The 17,576-nt window shown below is 36.0% G+C and overlaps 1 protein-coding gene across 1 annotated transcript in view; it reads left to right on the top strand.

Annotated features, from left to right (window-relative positions):
- The window catches only part of LOC135643386 (NAD-dependent malic enzyme 62 kDa isoform, mitochondrial-like), a 33,112-nt gene that overhangs the window by 3,096 nt on the left and 12,440 nt on the right, over positions 1-17,576 (top strand). Inside the window, exons 3-10 of the mRNA XM_065160258.1 lie at positions 711-829; positions 1,136-1,303; positions 4,480-4,608; positions 6,289-6,349; positions 11,209-11,312; positions 11,419-11,502; positions 13,804-13,910; positions 16,946-17,057. Coding sequence (XP_065016330.1) covers positions 711-829; positions 1,136-1,303; positions 4,480-4,608; positions 6,289-6,349; positions 11,209-11,312; positions 11,419-11,502; positions 13,804-13,910; positions 16,946-17,057 — 884 coding nt within the window. The remainder of the gene's footprint in view (positions 1-710; positions 830-1,135; positions 1,304-4,479; positions 4,609-6,288; positions 6,350-11,208; positions 11,313-11,418; positions 11,503-13,803; positions 13,911-16,945; positions 17,058-17,576) is intronic.

The raw sequence follows: 17,576 nt of genomic DNA, 5'->3' as shown, positions 1-17,576 counted from the left end.
TGAAACACTCATCTTTTGTCAGTCGATGCACAACTTCTGATGATCAGATAACCTGCATTGGTAGCATAAATTCCAATATAACTTCTGATGGCCGACACCCAAGGTTTGATGGTCAACCTCCAGTCACCAATGCTGAGATACTGGCCCACTTAACATGGTCCAGGGATATAGTCTAAGCTAAATGTAGCATAGGAAATAAAGGAATCTTACACGCAGAAGGATGTTTTCTTTGCCAAACATTGAACTTCTCCACCTTCTTAGTGGGTCTCAAGTCCTTATAAGTTAATGACCTAAAACATCTTAACCCAAATCATGCTCTTTACAATTCATCAATTAGACTGAAAATGCTATTTTTCTTCGTTTCAACAGTTTGTTTTGTTCATATGCTAGTCATGTATTATTTAGGCTTATCACGACATGATTGCTATATATTTGTTTGACTTATGTATTAAATTGCTTTCATTGTTCTGTTACTCAGCAGTCTGTTGTTTGCATTTCTGTAACATGAATTTTGGAAAGCTTTTTTAAGCTGGCTTTATTTTAATTGAATTTTTTATGTTGTAAAATTTTTAGAAATGGAGTACTATGATTGATATGTTTCTAAGTAATCAGAATTATTCAATAATATGTTGAACATTTTTCTACCTAATATCTTGCATTGTCGTATGTTGGTTGCTTATATGTTTCTAAGTAATTTCCTGTATTAACAGTGGTTGACTTGAAAAGACTGGAATTGAATGCGAGTGATGGGCCATCAGACACCAATGCATTGGCCAAATGGCGCATTCTTAACAGGTTGCATGACCGAAATGAAACAATGTACTACAAAGTGAGTTTTGGAAGTTTGATTATAAGTACTCTATCTTGAGTTTGCTGATTGTCGTTTGTGGAGGATTCCTGTGACTGAGATACATCATTTAATCCTTCTGCTAATTAATGAACCTGTTAGCCTTTTGTTATGTGATGACTGGATTTTGACCATTCATGGGCACAAGTAATGTTATCTAATGGCATCTTTCTGATCAATGTACAGTTCTTTGATGACGGGCACACTACTTTATTCAAATTTTCATTTATGATTTCAACTCTTTGCTTTGGTAAGTGTGGTTATATGGATTCGCTTAAACATGTGCAGGTGTTAATTGAAAACATCAAGGAATATGCGCCAATAGTGTACACACCCACTGTTGGTCGTGTCTGCCAGAACTATAGTGGTCTCTTTAGACGACCGCGGGGAATGTACTTCAGTGCAGCTGATCATGGAGAGATGATGTCTATGGTATATAATTGGCCAGCTGAGCAGGTAGTCTATTTCTTAATTCTTTGAATTGAAATTGGGAACAATATATGGATTTTTCTTGACAGTAATTATTCTCTGCTGGTATTTGAGTTACTTTTTCTTTTTGCACAACTATACTAAATACTTATCAAGCAAACTTGCTTTTCCTGTTTTGGCGATACAGTTACAGTCTGCTTTTTCAAGTTAATGAGGCTTTACCTTTTTTCATATCTGGCAATCCATTATCCTAAGTAATATTGTTTCAGAGTTTGCTGTATATACAGTGAAATTAGCTCAGTAAGCTGTATGCTTTTCAATTGTATCAACAGTTTCATGTTTGTAGCGCATCCTATTTGTAGTGCATCGTTGGTACCTGTCAGTGTCACTTAAGGTCAAGCTTTTGCAGGTTCACATAATAGCTTTTACATGTTATGAAAAATATGTGCTAACTCTGATTATTGTTAGATCTTGATTCATGCCCATAACTATTGTAGTGTTTGGAGGCTACTGCTCTAGTTGATTCGTGCCCATACATCTTAGAAAAAAAATATATTGACTTCCAGTTGTGGATAGATGTTATACTTATAAACATGATTCTTGTTCCATGATTAGATGAACTTAACTAAAGCACATATCCACTCAATAACCTACGACATTCTTCTATGCAGTTTGTTTTGATGTGGCAGGCAATTTCTCAATCTGAACAATTGTCAGAGTGATGAAGTCTTAGGTTTTCTCTAAACCTAGCTTTCGATTACTAGATGCATGTCCAATTCTTCATCTCAAAAATTGATTTTTGGACATTGCATTCCCTTCCTTGCTCATGCTGGAACATTGTTGCATGTAAGGAACGAGGTTTTGTACTAACTACGCATACCGATATGGTGGTGGTGTATGAGATACACTTACCAAAGGTTGAGGGTTTGAAACGTCATTTGATATATTTACATCTAAAATATTGGTCTGGTGGTGGTGTACCAGATCCACTTCCTAAAGGTTGAGGGTTCGAAACCTCTTCCAACATATTTTTACACATAAATATTGGTTTGGTGGTGATATACTGGATCTACTTCCTAAACGTTGAGGGTTCAAAACCTTATCTAACATATTTTACACCTAAAACACTGGTCTAGTGATGATGTACCGGATTCACTTACTGAAGGTTGAGGGTTTGAAACCTTATCCAATATATTTTTATACCTAAAATGTTAGCTTGGTGGTGGTGTACCAGGTCTATGTACCAAAGGTAGAGGGTTCAAAACCTCATCCGATATATTTAAGAGATGCAATACTTTGATAGATTATCACAAGGTCTTGGGCTCGAATTGTATTGATTATTTACAAAAAAGTTCCCAAATAGCTAAAAATGAAAACCCTTTGTCAAGGTTTCTTTCTCCTAATCTTTTGATATATAAATTGAACTTAAATAAGAACAAAAAGCATATCTAAGTCATAAATTAATAGAAATTGTGGTCTCTAAGGATCGAAAATAGAAATTATTATCTTTTCATATCCATTGGGGAAACACTCCATCATATAGTCCTCCATCAAAGAAAGTTGTTTCCATTAATTCAAGTGTCCCTTCACCAACAAAGAATTCATAAAGAGTTGAGATGTTGGATTAGGTGATGAAATTCTGGGATTTGAGGAATGTAATACATCTACATAACATTAATATATACCTAGATTTACCATTAAAACAAATGATGGGATTCCACAGTTAGAAACTTTTGATCTTTTGAAAGTTTTATATCTTTATGGTATGTTTGTTGGACCCAATCTTGGAACTGCTCTCATGACAGATTATACTCAAACTGTGTGGCATTGATGCATGTATGTGGTAAAAGTTGTTGCCACATGATCATTAATAACATGTCCTAGGAGCCTCTTGAGGCAAGTGTAACCATGGCATGTAGAGGAGGTTGAAGTAAACTAGGAACTACAGCTATTGTCACTGAAGTACATCAGCTGTGTCATACCATTTCAGCCGAAATTGCATTCCTTGCTTGTCGGTCGGCTAAAAACTTTTTTGTTACAGTTGTCTTACAAAATTTCCTTAGCTAACGGATTGTCATTACATCACATCAATTGAGTGCTGTGGATTTGTGACATATTGATGCTATTGACTTAGTATTAATAGAAATGATTGGTAGTCCCCAAAGAAAATTAAACTTCTATTTGGCAAGACAACCTAAGGTGGAGTTCAGATGTTGGATAATAGGCAAGACAAACTCATGGTTTGGTTGCTTTGTCCTTTGGGACTTGGGCTTATCGTTTTTAAATCATGGCTCATTAAATGGCTGATGAGTAATGAGAAGAGCCTCAATGCATAGGATATAGCTTGTCTAGTGCTCAAGTTAAACTTGAATAAATGTGCTATAAGGAAGTGGAGGTGAGTCCGAGCTCTTCTGCTCTTCTTGTGGCCTATGTTTTGGACCATGGTTTGAGCAATTATTAGAGAGTGCTTCATTTGAATTACTGATTGTGCTGCCATCATAGATTGAATCAGTAACTAAGTTTTCAATTTTTTTCTCTTCAAATGTGTCATTAGTGCTGCAGTTCTTTGTGACTCGTCATTTAGTGTTTATCCTTCAACTTAGCTTTGTCACATGCTGTACAAATAGCACACTTCTAGTGCAACTTGTACTTTACATTAATGCCTTCTCTCTGCTCATCTTCTAATGGTTGAATTTCTCATTTTTATAACCCAATATAAACCAAGGACAAAATAATACTTTGAAAAGACATGCATGTTTTGTCATACATCATGTTTGTTTTAATAAATTATTAAAATGTGTAATAGTTTGACACTAATTTATACAATACACATCAGAAATTGCACATATATCTATATCATTTTGGATTAAATTTGTATTTTGAACAGGTACCAGAATAGTGCAAAGAGGCATAACCTCTGCTTTTTTATCTTCCTCTGATAGTTAATATAGCACAAAGCAAAATTCTTAGGAAAAATGGATTCTTGTCATCTGCTAAGTCCATAGGCTTTGGACAAAAAGATTTGTTGTTTGCTTAGTCTTTAGCACATTAACAGGAATATTTATATAAGCTCATACAATTTGATGTTTTTTTTATCATTTCATAACCTGATCATTTCCAGGCTCTTTCTAGTTTCTGAAATGTGCAGCTCACCAATAGATTAGCCCATGATTTTTTGTTGATGAGGCAACTTTTGATTTTAGGTTGATATGATTGTGGTAACTGATGGAAGTCGAATTTTGGGCCTTGGTGATCTTGGGGTTCAGGGTATTGGCATCGCAATTGGGAAGCTGGATTTATATGTTGCTGCTGCTGGAATAAATCCTCAACGGGTATTATTTATTCTTCTATTATTTTGTTGACCATAAGTTCAAGTTTAGTTTTTTATTCCTCACCTGATTTTATTTAAATGGTATATATTGTATGTGCTATCTTTAGGATTTGTTGATGATATTCTTTTACCTATTAAAACCCTATATCGGTAATCCCTTGAGTCACGCCTTCCTCCCTTCTTTGTTGATGTTTACACATCTCCCTCACTCTTTTCTCGCTCATGCTCACTCCTTACGTAGCACGCAACCGCTAGTTCTCTCATCACCTGCCACGGTTGGCTTATCAGCCAATGCCATACAAGGATTGTTTTATCGCTCAAAACGGTACAAAACTGGCGGTACATACCGATCCATTCATGGACCAGTATGTGGATGACTCTTGTTTAGGGCTCGCATTCTTCTGGTCGCTGCCCTTTTCCTGTGTTGAGTAGTTTGATCCAACTTGGCCTATCACTTGTACTGCTTGATATTCTTCATTTCTATTTCCAGTAATTGCACTCAAATCTTGTACAGTAAAAGGCTTCTTTCTACAATATTCACTGAAATAGTTTGAAGAAAACATTTGATACTTACTATCATGGTTCGCATTACCGATCCATACCGGTGTACTGACCAACTATCGGTATGGTACATGCCGAGTTGTATCGAGCTGTACCGAGTATACTGACACATGATACACTGGGGTGTACCGATGTACCGCCCATACGAAGCGATACACTTCGATACGTCAAATTTTGCTTACTATAGCCCACTTAGTGTAGCCATGCATTTGAGTCATCACAAATTTTACTACATTATGTATTGAGAATTTGAGATCAAGGATTTTAATTTTGAATGATACCGCCTATGTTGGGCGGTATGTACTGGTTCGCCAGCAAATTGGTACGCGGATTGCCCGCTACCGGACGGTATCAGCCTGGCTTCGGTGAGGGAGAAGAGGGAGAATCGGGAGAACCTCAAAGCTTTCCGATCCGGCGTCGCCCTCCCTCGATGATCCCGATCCAGGAGGTAACGGAGAGGCAACGGCTCGACTTCTCCGTCGTGTCCTTCGCCGAAGGCCGGAGACACCTGCGGCCTTCGACGTCTTCGCCAAATGCCGCAAATGAGGAGAAGACCGCATTCTTCTCCTTGTTGCGTCGTGTCGAAGGCCGGAGATGTCTGCGACCTTCAACATCTTCGCCGAACGTCGCAGATGAGGAGAAGATCACATTCTTCTCGTTGCGTCATGCTGAAGGCCTTCGACGTCTTTGCCGAATGTTGCAGATGAAGAGAAGACTGCGTTCTTCTCCTTGTTTGACGCGATGAGGCAAAGAAAAGGAGGCGACGTCGCCGAGGCAGTGTACGACTCCTTATATATATATATATATATATATATATATATCGTACCGAGTGGTACACCCTGGCATACCGCTCAGTATGCCTGTACCGTACCGTATCGAGCAAAGCTCGATATGCCGGTACGGTATGAAATTAAAAACCTTGTTTGAGATATTGATTATATTTGAAGCCTACTGAAAGCTTTCTTTGTCAAGATTTCTGCCACTTTTCTGTGGTCTTTTGATGGTTCATTATGTTAGTTTGTGTTTGCTGCTTGTAAGAAAGAATGATCATATCATCATAACAACTTCTTCAGCAACATCCTTTCTTGTTTATATTTTAATCTTGTCTTTTTTACTATAGGTTCTTCCTGTGATGATTGATGTCGGAACTAACAATGAGAATCTGCTTCAAGACCCACTTTGTAAGATTCTTTTGTCATGCCATCAGATTGACAAATTTTACCTGTAAGTTCTAGAATTGTAAATGGAGCAACCTATGGACACATTGCCTGCTGGGAGCCGTAACTTTGATACCTTTATATTTTCTTTGAAGCCAAAATATTAGTGAAAAATGAGTTTATCAACCTGGGTATTTAATTTGGTTCTTCTCTACTTTAAACTTTAAACTTATTTTATAATTGAATTCTACCTCATATCTGGCAATAACATTAGAATTTCTGGGATCTTTGATTTGAAGTCTTTAATTTGTTAGTTACATGCTTTGTCAGATTATTCATGTTGTATTAAGTATTTAATATTTCCTGCAATATTGAGATAGCATTTTAAGGTCTGTATTTTTCATATTGCAGTAGTTGTGAAACCAAATATTTTATGTGTCTGCAACACAATCTCTTTTTTCTGTTTCTTTTTGTTCAGCAGAAAAAATGTAACCCTTGAGTTCAATTGTTGGAATGGGACCTTTTGGCAATGCATTCCTATTTCATCTGGTGGTATCTTTTTACAAAGAACAAAACAGAGTCAATTTAAGCTCCTATATTTTACTACTGCTGATTTAGTTGTTCCTAATACCTCAAAACAATTGCCCATAAAAGTCATAATAGAAGTTCTTGTGGAAGGAAACAATGAAGAAGAAATTACAAGGGTAAAGGCAATGGCTTAGCCGCTTAGATATCTGGCTCGACAAATATTTTCTAGAAGAAACTGTATCAATGTTTGCAGACATAAAGTAAATACGATCATCATACAAATGTTACTTGTCAGGGTGCCTTTGTAAGAGCTCAGATTATGTCCAAGAAAATATGCTAATTTGAGTTGTAGAATAGCTTAGCTACCTTCTTTGTTGTTGATTCCTCCCACTTGCATGACAGTTCTGCTGAAGGCATGATCATAAATCATGCAATGTAGTAGCAGACACCCTAATTTCCCCAAACATGTGAAGTGTTCCATGAAGAATTGAAAATTTTGGTATGGACAACTATCACAAGGCATAAATAAAAACTGCAATCTAAGGCAATTACATATCAAACAAGATGCAGTTTTACATTTATGAATGTTTCCTTCATGATATAAAAAAAGAGTAAATGTCGAATGATCAGTACCTCCGGTTATTGACTGTGGAATGAATGACATATGCAAGGCAGAATGAGCATGACAATGGCAAAACTAGGGTCTATGGAATCAAATGATTGCATGGTATAGATCAAATAAGAAAAAGTCTGTTTCTTCACTTTGAAGTCAAAAGCACAAGTTGTGCTCAGAGAAAAAGGGCCTAAATAGTCTTAAGTTGCATTTAAATCTTGGTCTGCTAATGCTTTCAGTAACTTATTGGTCTTGTATGAACCAGTATACTGATCTGTGTTTCTTGGTATCATTGAATTAAATAATTGTAAAAGTGAATAGGACTATACTGGTATCGAGCTATATGTTTCGATACTAGTACTTGGTCAGACTAGCATGGTCAAGAGTTGAGACCAAACTCTTATTCCATACCTTAGCAGTTTTTGGTCAAAGATAGCTTTAATGAGGAACTCTCCTGCTTTGGTGAGGACTCAAAATGGTTTTAAGTGTAGCAGTAAAAGAAAGTCTCAACCGGACAGGTTTTGAGGTTTGATACAACAATATTGGATAATAACATGTTATGGTCAGGCTTGAATAAGAATCAGTCAAGATACTAAAATAACACAATAGAAGTCGTGAATTCCTTGAAATAGCTGCTGCCTCAAAATCATTGCGTTGCCTCAGAATCATCTTGCTGATTCTCTATTTTCCATACCCTTGAATCCTTCTATCCCTCTTATCTGCCACTCCCTCATTCTGCTGCAATATAACCTCCGTTAGATCCAAGCGGACTTGAGTAGTCTCTCCAACAACTTGGAGAGGGTGGCCAGTATATGAATAATGATGTCTGAATTTGCAACCAGCAGGACAGGTTATAGTTTTCCTTTACATTTATCTTTTTTATATATTTTTAAACTAATTGTTTCGGTCCAGTATATTACTGTTACTGGCCTGTGATACTGGTCCAATTGGCAGTCACTACAGAACTAATACCCAAAAATTGAAATTCTTTTCTATGACAAAAGAATTAGGATTAATTATTTTAATTTCATTAACCATATTTCAATACTTGATGAAATGTTTTTATTTGTAAACGATAGAGGATAAGATGATGGAGAATAATTTAAAATGGTACGAGCATGTGCTTTTGATTAGTTAAAAGATGTGAAATTGGTAATATTAGTGGTACGAGAGATAGAGGGAGACCTAATAAGACTTTATTGGAAATTATAACTAGATTTAAATATTCTTAATTTATCTAATAATATGATTTTTTTTCCAAGCTCAATGAGGGCAAAAACCCAACGTAACAGACCCTAAATAGTTGGGACTTTACGACTTTGTTTGTTGTTTAATATTTCAGTACTTGATTCAAATTCAATATATCTAAATTCATATATCGTTGTTGTTATCATCCTAAGAAGGATGAATGGAGGACTTGAATGCTGATCAACATTTGCTTGTTTGACCAAGTACTAGTATTGGAATGTATAGTTAGGTACTGGTACATATGAGGGTTTGCAATATCGTTTGATACAGTATGAACGATATTTATTGCTCTTATGAGGGATTAATATATGGACAACCTAATCTGACCAGTACAGCTATGACAGGTATTATCCTAATATGGGCTTGGTACCACCACATTGTTTCAGGTCTTGTACCATGGTGTCACGGACTTAGCTAGAATTGCCTAAGTCATAAGGCACCCTTGCGGCAATATCACGGACTTAGCTGGAATTGCCTAAGTCATGGGGCACCCTTACACTAATATCATGGACTTAGCTAGAGTTGCCTAAGTCGTGAAGCACCCTTGTGCCAATGTCTTGGACTTAGTTGGGATTGCCTAAGTCATAAGGCTCCCTTGCAGTATCCGTTTGCAAAGGGTCAATCTAGTTGCAACATCGCTCAGGTCCCATAGGACATATAAAAGAACAAATTGATTAGTTTGAAAGCAAGCGATAGACAAGTCCCGACGTTTCGCAAAGAGGACAACTTTACAAGTAATATAGCAAACACTCGATGTGCAAGAGAGAAAAGAAAGGAAGGATAAAACAAGGATTTTAGAAGGCAAATGAACAGTTGCAAGTCCGCAAACGGCTACTCACTAGGTGTTGGGCGTTGATGGCAAGTTTCCGTAGACTAAACGTACGAACTTGTGAAATCTAATCAACGGCCAACACCAGGTGAGTAGTCGTCTACGGACTTGCGACTATTCGTTTGCCATCTAAAGTCTTTGTTTTCACCTTTCTCTCTTTTCTCTCTTACACACTGAGTGCTTACTGAATTGTTTGTAAAACTACCCCCTTCGCGAGACATCGGGACTTGTCCGTTGCTTGCTTTTGAACTAATCAATTTGCTCTTTTATGGGACTTACGTGACTTAAAGCGAGGTTGAAACTAGGCTGACCCTTCGCGAATGAATAACGCAAGGGAGCCTTATGACTTAGGCAATCTCAACTAAGTTCGAGACATTGGCGTAAGGGTGCTTCACGACTTAAGTAACTCCAGCTAAGTCCATGATATTACCGCAATTGTGCCTCACGACTTAGGAAATTCTAGCTAAGTTCGTGACAATACGATGAGCTTACTTAGGGGGTGACACTAACCAACTAACCATTGGGTCACTATTAGGAACCTTGTGGGGGCTATAAAAAGCGCCCCGCACCCCATTCTTCCCCCTTACACTTACACTCTTATTCTCTCTCTTTCTTACTCTCTTTTTCTGGCTACTCTCTCTCAAAAACTCTTTCAAAATAATTAAAGAATCATTATGGGAGGTTGATTTCCACAAGAGGGGTAAAAATCAAGATCCAGTCCATTCTCTTCAAATCAAGGTAATTCCAAACCTAATTGCTAAGTTTTAACCAATAGTCAAGTTAGACGTTATGCTTATTCTTGCATGATTAGACTAAATTTCAAAGCTTGAACCTAATTTAGTCTTAATTTAATCTCTAGTTTTCGAGGATCTAAGCTAGATCTATGAGGATCAAGCCTTGATTCTCATGGATCTAGCTAATTGGGTAAGAATTTATGTTTGTTCTTATATGCTTATTCTATAGTCCTAGCCTGTACCTGTATAGGCTTGGGCAAGTATATCATATATCTTCGTTTGATATCTCATTTGTTATTTTATAATTTAAATTCATTTTATAGGCATCTAATTTGATTGTATATAACCTGAAATATGTTCTCTCTTAATTTCCAGTCTTCTTTTAGGCTATTTCTGAAATCCAGTACCTATGCGCACCTGTATGACTCAATACTGTACTGGTCCAGGTCAGGACCGGTATGGAATTGGTACATGGGATTAAACCCCTTGGTACTAGTGCCATGCATTTTGAAAATTTTTATTATTTTATGCAATGATGTCTAATAGTATAGGTTGTGATACTGCCCGGTGTACGGATAGGTAAATATCCTATGAGTTACTAAAACAGGTATCAAATTGGTATTTAAATCCTTGGTATGAAGTATCACCAACTTTCCAAAAAGGATTCATTTTTAACAATAATTTAAAAGTAAATTCTTTTAGAATTATGCAATGCAAACCCACAAAGTATGTAATGGGTATTAGTATCCAACACGATACACTGAGCATCTTGATGTGTCTACTTATCATTGGTTCATGTACTTTGCAGGCCAAGGTTTATTATTAGACTTTATTATATGTCTAATTTTTATTTTTGATCACACTTCTTAAATATTGATAGACTATCCTAATTTTAACTTTTACAACTCATTCCTAATATATCATCAAGTAGATCTAGGACTTCAAGAGCATCGTCTTGATGGTGAAAAGTACCTGTCTGTCATCGATGAATTTATGGAGGCTGTCTTTACTCGATGGCCACACGTCATTGTACAGGTAATATTTAATGGCACACTATTATTTGTTATTCGAAAGTTGTAACCACCGTTTGGATATCTATCTTGATTAGATTAGATTTTTATAACATGTCTCTTTTTTACAGTTTGAAGATTTTCAAAGCAAGTGGGCCTTCAAACTATTGCAGCGTTACCGGAGTACTTATAGAATGTTCAATGATGATGTCCAGGTAAAGACAAAGGCATAAACTACTTATTATCATTTTATCTTTTCCCAATTTCCTTATAATTACTTGCCATAATATTTAGGAGGTAGAAAAGGTTTATTCACCATGTACAAGGACCTAGGTGTGTTTTGTGCATGTATTGCAAGTCCTAGTGCTTCTGGATGCATCTAATGGAAGGACTTTAAGATATCAAGTGTGCTTCTGTAAAATTTGGAGTCCTTATGTTGACCTTCTACATCAAGCACAGATATTAAGCTACGATAATCTGCATAGGCAATGGATGCGAAGCTTTACCGCTTTTGTGCTATCATGTAAATTGTCTGAATTCATATTCGAGACCATTATAAGCTTTACCCCTTTCCTGCACACTGTTTTGTTTTGTCAAAAAACAAAACAGTGCTTTAAATATATCTCCTTCCCAGGTTAAAGTTTGAGCATAGAATATGACAAAAAGTGTTATTTTATGACATTTAAAAGCTAGGATCAACCATTTGGAAGAAATCGATCAGGTCAACTCAGTGGGATTGGGTTTTATAGATTAGAGGATCAGTTTTTTTTTTGGAAAAAATAAATGAGAACATATTAAAGAACATTAAAAAAAAGAAATAAATTCTTCTGTGGACTTGAGAAAATGTTGAGTATGCATGGGACCACGTCACTCATTGGCAGTCATTTTGTGGAAACAATTCGGTAACTCTTGGGCCGTTTATTTTTCTTCATTTTTTTTCACTTCCTCTTATCTTTTGCTTTCTGCTTATTTACTTTTCACCTTGAATTGATGAGGATCAGCAGATCCTCTCTATTTTTGAGGCATGCTCATAACTTTTTTTATGATTGATCCCTTTCCAAATCAATCAAACCAGAGTGAAATTGGACAATTTTTCTTTGCACCATGGTCTGATAAGAGTCATTGAGCATTTGAAAGGGCAAATAACATATTCAAGACTCCCTCTTTCTACGAAAAATGTGTGAATGAGGTGCTCTTCAAAGTTTCATATATCCCACTCCATTTATGTTAATCTGGAGTGGATTGACAGGTCGTGTGCCATAGTTTGGTAAGAGGCATAGAACATTTAAAGGGACAAATGACATGTATGATGTATACCTCTTTTATGATTATATGTAGATGGAGGTCTTTCTTAGGATTCTGAAGTTATATGACATAACCTGACCTATGATGTTCCTGTCTGAGACCAGTAAATTCTCACTGAACATGTTGTATGTTAAAGCACCATTTCTGTTCTGCCATGGTGAAGAAATGTGGAGAGAAAAGAAGGAACAGGACAATGCCCTTAACGCCCATTATGGTATAACTATAACATACAACTACAATTTCCTCTGCAGGATCCCTTAGAACTGAAAATACCCTTATCTACAATTGTGATGAAATAAATAACACCATACACAATATACTTCTAGACTCTAGAGATCCATTCTATTTACAGGTAAGGTTGACAGAGAGGCTCCAGTCTTCAGCAATCCCATTATCAAATACACCAATTCACTGCAGGACGAGGGAACAGCTTTCCATTTTCTTAGTCGACTTTTATTTTAGATTCTATGCCCTTCAGCATCCTTGTTTCATGTTCAATGTCTCTCATTTGTTTGACTTTATTCTGTCTTCTCTCATTCATTTGACTCTTTATTCTGTCTATAACATTCCATCCATGTTGACTAGAAGTTATTATGTGGATATTACCTTATATTTTATTTTATCAGCAGCTCCAGCCCTTATTCTCAACATCATGCTTCATAATTGTCGGATCATCTACTGATTTAGAGATTTGATCAGTCACATTATCAGGATCTGGATGTTTTGAGAAATTTTTGCATTTAGTATCAAGTCACTGTCAGTTAACTTTTTATTACCATTAACATAGTTGTTACCCATATTCCATAGATCCAAATAAAAATGAACATTTGTATTTGTTCGGATTGACAGTTTAGTGGCATTTCAGGTCCCTGTTTTTCTTATTTTGATTTTTCTCTCTTTTTCTTTTGTATCTAATTCATAGTTCTTTAAGGAGCTACAGTTAGTGACATGAGTGCTTTGTACTTTAGAGTTTAGACAGTGTGCTTTTACTACCAGATTATTTTTCCTTATGAGCATATTATGGAGTGGCTATCGTTTACTTATGACTTTGACATTGAAGACCAATTTAATTCATTAATATCCCAACATCTATATTAACCATGGATTACACTTTGATCAGTTAACTTTATGTACAATGCAAGTAATTTTAATTTCATTTGAAACTATATGTATTTAGCTCGAACTATTGTCTTTCAACCTACTTGTTATAGGGAACTGCTGGGGTTGCAATTGCTGGTCTCTTGGGAGCCGTAAGAGCCCAAGGAAGACCAATGATAGACTTTCCAAAGCTCAAGATTGTTGTTGCTGGTGCTGGAAGGTTTGAAATGATGTTTATTTGTTTGTTTTCATATTTTCAATAGTTTTTGACGCATAAATGATTATCTTGATTCTTGGGTATGAAAACCTATAATAATCTGTTATTGCTGTAATAGCTTTTGCTGTTATGAATAGATTTTCTTTCTTGCTTTGCATAGAGAAAATGACTGCTTATGCATAGTTTCCTAGCTATTAAAAGAAATCAAATATAATATGTAAATATATAGTATGGCATGACAATCCTGTTCAAATGATAAGATAAAGTGAAGACAATTGTTTATTTGTAATTAGGAAATGAGTTTATGTTTGCTGTGCAAGGTATGCCCTAATATACTTAACAAGCTGAAACAGTGTCCCCATGTTTTGCAAAAGATTTGCTCTCTGAGAAAACATTGGCAATATATCCTCTATGGTAAATGTGGCTTCCAACTGATCTTGAGTACTAGATTATTATACTTGGTAAATGTATTAGTAACTTATACAAAGAATTTAGAGTTTTAACTGGAACATGCAATGCTAGATAGGGTTAGAATTTAAGACTAAAGTAGAGAGAAATTGAGATACAAGGACTGGAAAAAATTGTTTTTGTCTGAAAATGGAGCTGATTTGATTCATGCTGAGTTAGCCATCACCATGGACAAATCATTAAGGTATTTTTTTTAAGGCAGTTAAAAAATGTTTAAAGAAAACCATTTAGTGCATTTATAAAAATAGACGAGTAGCAATTTGCAAGATTAGTATCGGTATTTCCTTTTGGGATATTATGACCCAGATCAACAAGATTGATTAGGTTAGACTGCAAGTCGTAATTAGCTAAAGAAAACCTGAAAATAAAAATATACTCATAAAAGTAGCAAAAAATGAAAATAATATAAAGTTTGAGAAAATAAATAACTTCGTATTTCATAGAACATCTAGCTTCCTAAGAAGACATGAAATCAAATTGCAAAACACAAACAAAATTATAAAAAAATGTATAATGCAAACCATTTTAAATTTAATTGGAAAATAAAATCTATTCATGCAAAATTACTAATATGACAAATAACAATACAAGTCATGTAAATGGCTCAAAACATAACAACTTGTAGCTTGGAAGATGGCCATGGATCCCATTGTAGCTCTAGTATTTCACTTATCACCATATGGGCGAAGAGGTCATGCAAAGACAAACAAAGAAAAAAATATCCAATGAGTGTCCATGGATCCATATAACTTTTGGCTATTGGTGGTGAAATTGCACTAATGGTGGCAAATGATGAACACAATCATTGAAGCAAAGGACTAAAATGCCTGTTTAACTGGTACGGCCTGACCAGTCATAATTGATTTGAATCTTGTCTGATACATGGACTAGGACATGCTTTGCAGTAAAGCGCTTATGGACTAGGACACGCTTTGCAGTAAATTGACCACATAATATATGGTAGATACCATGGAACTCAATTTCGCATAGAACGATCTATACCAACTGGTTACCCACCTGTTTGTTGATCTATAATATACAGTCAGAATCATCTTTCTAATAAACGCTTGAAGAAGCTAGTACATGCTTTTAAAACATGCATATATCTGCTGTTCATTATTGAGGATCAAGAGTGGGGGGATGCTATGTAGATTTATTTAATTCTCAATTTGTACAAGATGAGACAAATATGTGCTAGATAGGTTAGCATTATTGAGAATTAGGATGATTCATCAATCGATAAAGTAGGAGATCCACCATATCTATCTAGATTTAGTGCTATGTAAATACGCGTATTGTTGGGATGATGACACCAAGAGGGGGCTGAATTAGTGCAAGTATATGATTGAATTCTGTATTGTTTTCAAGTAAAGAAGCAAGTATATAACAATTAAAGAACATAAGCAAGAGAAGAGAAATAGATAAGCCTTTTATAGTGGTTTTGTAAATGACCTACTTCCCAGTCCCGATTCCACATCTCTTGAGGCCACCAGTATTGTTCCCTAAATAAGTGAAGAGTAAGACCCTTACACGTTATACAATTTGTGACACCCCTCTCTTTACAAACTCATGAAAGAGATAGAACATTTAAGGGGGCAAGCGGGTTCACTGGGTCAATTGTTGGCCCTTTGCTTCTCTCCTATCTCCCTTTCTTTATTGGGAACCTGGTGAAGTTCGAATTTTCATGAAATTTTGGGCGTATTGCCAAAAATATTGTGCCAAAATGTAATGAGATCTGGTTTGAGGGTCTTTGTACATATGGACCGCAATGAATTTACATCTTTAGACAAATTGGCCACATAAATGAGAACTGAATCAGTGCTGGTGTAAGGGTCAAAGCCATTTTGATATATCCTTTAGAATTAGGGTTTCGAGACTTTAGAGTTTAGACTACTCGCTGCCTCTAAGTTGTCTTGCATCACCCTGAGTCTCCAACATGCTCTGCCTGCCACTTTTCTTTGAAGAAGACCAGAGGACAGGGCAAGATTTTAGAGCTAAATTGCTTCTCACTGGAGCCAAGTAGTTTAACTTCTTCATTGATTATCTTTGCCACATTATTTTCTGATTAAAGAGTCTGAACATATGACTGATGGTAACTCCACTCCTTGATAACTTCAGCATATGTTGTCATTCCCTACATGGTAGTAGGATCGCTAATGAATTTTCACTAAATCAATTCCAGAATCTAATTAATCAACTAATAATCACTAGGCATGATTTTCTTTAGCGAGATCATCGTAACTATCAGTTTCTTCTCTATTTGCTACTTCACTTCCAGTGGCTTATTTGTTAACTCCAGCATATGTTGTCATTCCCTACATGGTAGGAGGATCGCCAATGAATTTTCACTAAATCAATTGCATAATCTAATTAATTAATGAATAATCATTAGGCATAATTCTCTTTGGCAAGATCATAATAACTATCAGTTTCTTTTCTATTGCTACTTCACTTCCAGTGGGTCATTTGTTATGTTATATCATCTCTCTGTATTTTTTTTTATATTTTAGTAAACATGTGATCTTGATAATCAGATTAGCATATGATATGAAACTGTCATTCTTCAACAGTGCTGGAATAGGAGTTCTCAATGCTGCAAGGAAAACTATGGCAAGGATGCTGGGAAATAATGAATTTGCCTTTGAAGGTGCTAGGAGCCAGTTTTGGGTGGTTGATGCTATGGTGCGTGCAGGATTCCTTGTCACTTTTGATTGTAGTGTAGAAGACATTCACTTTTTTTATGATGTATGTTAATTGAAACACATACAGTCACTTTATTGCTCCAAGAAACTGCATCTGTTAGAGGGAGGGTACTCTCCTGTTGACAAATACTGAGCCAGGGCTGTTGCTTGATGTGACTATAATAATTAAAACAAGGTGGTGTTTCCAATGGTCCCTGATGTTTACTACAATGAGCAACACAAAACTGTACATGAATTTTTGCTCATTTTAGCCTCCGAATGCTACTGGATTAGGCAACATCAGGCCCCAGCCTGTTAAAGATGCTGATATAGCACAGATGGCCATCAGCAGCTGGTATTTAGTTAGTCTTTGTATCTTACTATGTCAACAATGCAGTGATATGGACTAAAATGATTCTATGAGGCTACTTGCTTGGTCAAATCATAAATAAAAAGTAGATGTTGATGGTTTTCTATGCGAAGATAGCATCAGTATTGCACCTACAATAATTCTCTTAAT

The sequence above is a fragment of the Musa acuminata genome, chromosome BXJ3-7 (assembly GCF_036884655.1).
Source record: "Musa acuminata AAA Group cultivar baxijiao chromosome BXJ3-7, Cavendish_Baxijiao_AAA, whole genome shotgun sequence".
Classification (NCBI taxonomy): domain Eukaryota; kingdom Viridiplantae; phylum Streptophyta; class Magnoliopsida; order Zingiberales; family Musaceae; genus Musa; species Musa acuminata.
The sequence above is the reverse complement of the archived record's forward strand: the minus strand, read 5'-3'. Positions and strand labels throughout refer to the sequence as shown.